Below are 6,486 nucleotides of genomic sequence, written 5' to 3'. Positions count from 1 at the left end.
GTATTTACCTTGGCTTCTGAAAGAGTTCTGTAATAGCTAAAGACAATAATATAGATTTACATTTTCAATTAATCATGAATATATGTGTTGAAAATTATAGGGAGAAAGTCAAAGTGCTCCAGATGCAATGAATGAAGATGGTCAGCTGTGAAAAATTGATGTGCCATAGTGCTGTGTGTGCTCTCTGCTGTTGGTGAACCATTAAATAAATATGTTGTATGGATGCTGGTGGACTACTGTAATTTCTATTTGTGAACACGTGTATTGCTGTTTGCCTATTTGTGCTGAACACATGCTTTTTTATGACTTGAACACATGCTTTTTTATGACTTGTGACTTGTGAGCACGTGATGTGTCATGTCTCTTATCTCATGTGATGTATGGATAGTTCATATTTGTGTGATATATGGATATTTGGTATTGTACTAATATTTATATGTGGTCAGTGCATATTTGATATTTGGTGTTGCACTTTGGTCTTTGTATTTGAGCTATCATATGCGGCATACGTGTTTCGGCTTAAGTTTTTGCTTATCGTTCATTTTCGTCTATTTTCCGATCGTATTTACCTGTTTTTATATTTCTGTTTATTCCGCTACCGTTTTCGTTCCCAGTTGTTCAGCTACCGCTCCTGTTTCTGTTTAAAATATAAAAACTAAAACGATAAAGCAATTTTCCGTTGGTTTCCGTTCATTTTCAACTTTATTCCGGACAGGACAAGGTGTTCCCAAGTCTTGGTAAGGGCGCGTTTAGTTCCCGTTTGGCTATTGTAGCACTCTCGTTTGTATTTGGTAATTAGTATCTAATTATGAACTAATTAGGTTCGAAAGTTTCGTCTCGTGATTTTTTACCTAACTGTGTAATTAGTTTTGTTTTTTTGTCTATATTTAGTACTCCATGCATGTGTCGTAAGATTCGACGTGACACTTTGGGATGAAATTTTTTGAGTGTAGAAATGTGAAGTGAGTGCAGAGGTTGCAGGACGCGAGTGAGCTGGTAATACTACGGTGTGAGCGAACTTCATTAGAGGTTAAAGGGGTGTCACTTTGCTACTGCTGAAGTGCTTGTCCGATCCTCGTCGCAAACTGACTGGGCCGGCCACCGGCGAAATTTCAAGCGCGTTCGGGCGCGGAAGTGCGCCAATTTCGAGAACAAAACCGAGAAATCAATTGCACCTTTCCCTTTCAACCTTTGTGTTCATAATCCGCTTTTTCAGGAACGCCTAACTGACCGAGCGGTCATACAGGCTCAGTACTTCTTCTTTAGGGTGGTGAGAGTTTGAGTTTCAAGAGACTCACTTTTTATTTTTGACTTCGTCTGCAGTGACCAAGGGCGAAAAAAAAACTCTCATCTCCCTCACATCCAAAACATAGGCATGTGGTCAGCTCATCTCACAAAGTTATGGTGCCGCTGTGTATAGGTGGAGCATCGGTTTCGGGATTTTCTCGATCTGCGTAAGAAGATCTTCTTAAGTCGGAATACCGGAGGCTATCTAGCCACAGCAAATCACCCTGTTCATTTATGCAAAAATTTAGCAAATGTTGATGCTTATACTAAAATATTATGAGATAATAACGCTATTTTGCGACCGAAATGTAGTACTCCGAAAGCTCAAGCGAACGAGTTTTTTTTAATCTGCTTTTTAGGCATTCATATGCCTGTCTACTGTGATACTGTCCATACTGACCTCGTTCAGAGCACTACTGAAGATCTCATACAGTACAGCCATCTATCACCCAAATCTTTAGCCCGTTAAACGATCGTGGTGGCTGGTTTCGTGTTAGAGAAAAATATTATTTTAGCTTATAATCCATGATCATATATGATTGTATAAGTCCAGCCGAACAGGCTGCTTGTGCGCGTATCACTCAGCCTCAGCGTACTGAAATTCAGATTTTGTGAATAAACTCTTCAGATCATCGACCTGTTCGCTGGTTGGTTTCTGGGCTGGTCTGGGCTGGCTGGTGCTGATTTATTGTGAGAGGAAAACACTGTTGGCTAGCTGGTTTAGGCTAGCTGAAACCAACAAGTGAACAGGCCGAATGCGTTGGCAACGTCGATCTGGAACCTGAACCAAGGACGGAAAAAAAAAAGGAATGGCGTCACGAGCTACTACCGTGTTGTTTTCAGACTGCAAATCTATGGAGCTTGCTTCCCTTCCCGCTGGCTTCAATGAGTTCCAATCCTGCATCAATCCATTCAAGAAGCAATGGCGTCAGTCGAGTCAACCCTCTGCTACACCTACAGTGCCGACGTTGCTTGCGTTGCCTCTTTTCAACGTGTGTTGACGAACTTGTGCTGAGCCTGTGACTGCTGCAGGCCCTGAGCCCCTGACATGTGTTGCAGCAGGCTAGCAGCGCCATGCGTTGGGTGGGGCCGCGGTGGCCTTCCTCATTGACTACGAGCGTGGGCCGAATACACAAGGGCAGTTTTCAGACCACACGGCCTGTTGTGTACTGGCAGCACTTGGGTCCATGACCATGACTGCGCCCTCCACCCGTCTGCAGCCTTGGGCCCTTGGCTAAAAGCTCTGATCGCAGCTCTGTTTTTTCAGTAATCGAACAATATTTTTTCTCTCGCAACAAGTTAATCCTACGAATCAATCGCAGCAGCGATAAGTCCTGTCAAACATCGTAGAAGTGTGAAGTGACTGGAAATTACAAACTTTCCGGCGACCTTGAGTAGCGTAGCGGACGTGCTACTCAAGAATGCAGACATTTGGTGCGCATCCCTGTGTTCAGTTTTTTTTGCTCTGCTTTCGGTTCCTGGCTCGCTTCCTGCCTAGTGCCTACTCTCCTCAGTCCTCATCTCGCGGCCGTAGACCCGTCGTAGTTCCAGGATCACCAAGCAGATTGAACACATATGCTGGGTTTTTCAAATTCAAATGTTGCTTTCATTTCAAACTGGCGATCTCACGATGCAGTTCCCCCGGCTCGTTGGATCGGTGAAAATTAAAGTTGATTTCTTTGGTTCTGAAAAGTGCAGTACTGTCACTGAGGTCTGAGGCCTGGTTTAGGGCCTGTTTGGAACACAGGATTGAGAAACGTAGGAAAGGAAGAAAACACAGGAATAGAAAGGTATGGTAGGAGTAAAACAAAGGATTGGAAAAATACAGGAGTTTCATAAGAGAGGTGTTTGGAATGCAGGAACGGGAAAGTAAATATTGAATTGGAAATGAATGTCAAAGTATCTTCTAACCTTGAAATGACACAGACTAAACACTACTAATCGTATGGTCCATGAATTTATTGGAAAAAAAATGAAGCAGCCTAGAAGAATCTCACGGCTCATGGACCAAATGCATTACGTGGGGGCCACTGAAAAGGCAGGTGCTCATCTCTGTCGCAAGCGTTTGCCTCGGGCTTCCACGAAAAATTTGAGTTGGAGTAGATGTTCTGGTTCCCGTGTTTTGTGAAGGCCACTCCGCCTTTCCTCCGAAACGGTAGGATTCATTCCTTTGATCCAAACAGCTTGTGACGTCAGCCAACTAAAGGAATCGCTTTCCTGTGAAATTCCTATGAGAAACCTCTATTCCAAACAGGCCCAGGCTTCGTTCGGGCCCAGCCAGCTCACTCATAGAAACAGTATTTTTTCTTTACAATAATTAGTCGGAATAGTATTTTGACTTATTTTTCAGTCCTGCCGAACAGGCTCAGTTCCTCCCAAACTCCCAACTTTGACACTATGAAAAAGAAGATTCCCCGTCATATCAAACTTGCGGTACATGCATGGAATACTAAAAGTAGACAAAATTAAAAACTAATTGCACAGTTTGGTTGTACTTTGCGAGACGAACATTTTAAGCCTAATTAGTCAACAGTTGGACAATTATTATAAAATACAAACGAAATACTACAATGGCGCTACAGTACATTTTGCCAACTTTACACATCCAAAGTTTGGCAACTAAACAAGACCTGAGTCGAGTCAACACTTCTGAGGTCTGAGCACCTGCTGCTGCTAGAGAGCATAAGTATCGCCCCCTCTTTTCAGGCCTTGTTTAGGGCTGGTTTAGTTCCTAAAAATTTTCACCCTAAACTATCACATCGAATATTGCGGCACATGTATGGAGTATTAAATATAGACGAAAAAAAACTAATTGCACAGTTTGGTTGGAAATCGCGAGACGAATGTTTTAAGACTAATTAGTCCATGATTAGTCATAAGTGCTACCGTAACTAACATGCGCTAATGATGGATTAATTAGGCTTAATAAATTCGTCTTCCAGTTTCCAGACGAGCTATGTAATTAGTTTTTTTATTAGTATCCGAAAACCCCTTCCAACATTCCCGAAACATCCGATGTGACATCCAAAAATTTTCATTTCACGAACTAAACACACCCTTAGTTGGGTGAAATTTGGGAATTTGGCTACTGTAGCACTTTCGTTTTTATTTGTCAATTAGTATTCAATCATGGATTAATTAGGCTTAAAACGTTCGTCTCGCGATTTTCAACCAAACTGTGCAATTAGTTTTTTTCGTCTATATTTAATGCTCCATGCACGTGTCGTAAAATTCGATGTGATGACTATTATAGCATTTTTTACAAAAACTTTTTGTAACCAAACAAGGCCAATTGTCACTGCAAGCCCCTGGGCCACCGACTCGTGGCAGAGTGGCGAATTGCTGCCGGAACCAGTTTACCATCATCCGACGACGGAGCCAACGGATGGATCATGGTACTAGTAACAAGTTAGAGCCTCTTTTTGCCGTGTTCGGCTGGTTGTTTTCAGCTGGCTGGCTCACTTTTTTTTTCTCGGCCGGAGCAGTATTTTTCTTTCACAAAATTTTAGTATAAACGATAAAATTCAGCATGAAGAGTGCCCATTTCAGTACAGCCGAACAACTTGAAACACTTCCAGGTTGCAGCCCATTACACACACCTGTCCACATTCCTAACTTACTCCGTAGCTCTCAACGTGACAACGTGGCAACCCAGCCGCCAGCCAGCCAGCAGAGGAAGGAAGGAAAGGAAAGGAAACATGCGTGGACAGGAACAGGAGGGCGGTTGTAACAGCCACCTTCATTGGGCCTGTTCGGCTGGGGCTGGGGGTAACGTGTACTCCGTACGCGCTAGCACAGGTTTGTTTACGACGAAGCGAGTTTGTTTAAGTATTACAGTAATCTAAATTGTATATTCGTCCCGTGCTGAAATGGATCATCCCATCCATCATGATCCATGTGAGGACGTGACCTCCAACCAGCACAGAACAAAAGCATATCCTCTGTTTCTTTCTCTCTCTTTTTTTTCCCCCTCGGAGAAGAGGAACCATCATCAGTTCCTTCAAAGAAATATGAACAGGAGGAACAGAGCAGCTTCAGTGTCGCGATCATGTTCATGGGAACCCCCCCAAATTCAATTTTAAAGTTGCTCTTTCGAGGGAATTCAAGTCCAAAAAAAAAAGTTGCTCTTTCGAGGGAATTCAAGTTCAAAGTTGCTCTTCGGAGTGATTTTGTAACAAGCCACAACGGAAGACCGAAGAAGACGCATCAAATCTTATAACAAAATCAAGCGAACGTATGATGATCCATTCAATAGGACGCGGTATACAGAAGCTCTGTACAGATTACTCGTCGCTTCACTCAGCGACAACCCAAAATTACAAGACAAAGAATGAATTCAAACACGCGGAGCCTCAAAGTCCATCATACGTAATTCAGAAGGAGACTATGGACTCGAAGCAGTTGAGCCCGTCGAACTCCGGCGCGAACCGCGGCCGCGCCTCCCGCTCGCGCTCCGCCGCCGGGGCCCGCGATGAGCCCCGCTGCTCGGCGGCCTTCTCCTGCTTCGGCGGTGCCGTGTCCGCCTGAGGCGTCTGAGGCTTTCCGGCGGCGGAGGTCCTCCACGACAGCCTGGTGGAGAAGAACCCGGCCGCTGAGATGTCCGCCGGCGACGAGCTCAGGATGGAGAAGGCCAGGATCTTGTCCATGGTCACGGACGACGGCAGCAGATCAGAATCGGATGTGGAGCTCCTTTTGCTTCCTGGGAACTGACCGAGTCCTTGGTGGTGGATTCTGATGCGCTCCTGCGGTTGCGTTTGGTACTTTGGTGTGTGCGCCCTTGCTGGGGTTTTAAAGGAGCCGTGTCCGCGTGGGAGAAGGGACGGACGGAGCCGTGGCGCGCGCGGCAGGGAAAGTTCCGGGGCGGGCGCGGACCCGGTCCGCGCACGGCAGGCAAGCGACGCGAAGGCGGCAGGTGAGGTGTCCCTGACGCGCGCTCAGCCGCTGACCCCGACGGCCCGACGCGAACTCACGCTGAGCCGGTCAAAGCCCGTTCGGACTACGTACTCCTACTCCAGCATAGCGCAAAAGAAACTCCACGGCGGCGAAACGTGGCGGCTGGTGGTCACCACTGTGCCTTGCCTGCCTCTTGCCTCTGCCGAGCACCCGAGCCCATCCGTCCTCGGCTCCTCCTCGTGCGCTAAAAGATATTGCCAGCCGACCATCGACGTCACGAGCCTGTCCATCGCCGCCGACCTAGCT

General features: G+C 45.9%; 1 protein-coding gene across 1 annotated transcript; it reads right to left on the bottom strand.

Annotated features, from left to right (window-relative positions):
* Positions 1 to 5,508: 5,508 nt before the first annotated feature.
* On the bottom strand, positions 5,509 to 6,065 carry LOC136528979 (uncharacterized). The gene has a single exon (XM_066521990.1). The coding sequence runs from the start codon at positions 5,931 to 5,933 to the stop codon at positions 5,661 to 5,663; it is 273 nt and encodes a 90-aa protein (XP_066378087.1). The 5' UTR covers positions 5,934 to 6,065; the 3' UTR covers positions 5,509 to 5,660.
* Between the last annotated feature and the right edge of the window lie 421 nt (positions 6,066 to 6,486).

The sequence above is a fragment of the Miscanthus floridulus genome, chromosome 19, assembly GCF_019320115.1.
Source record: "Miscanthus floridulus cultivar M001 chromosome 19, ASM1932011v1, whole genome shotgun sequence".
Classification (NCBI taxonomy): Eukaryota; Viridiplantae; Streptophyta; class Magnoliopsida; order Poales; family Poaceae; genus Miscanthus; species Miscanthus floridulus.
Note: the sequence above shows the minus strand (reverse complement) of the source record. Positions and strands in the feature narration are given on the sequence as shown.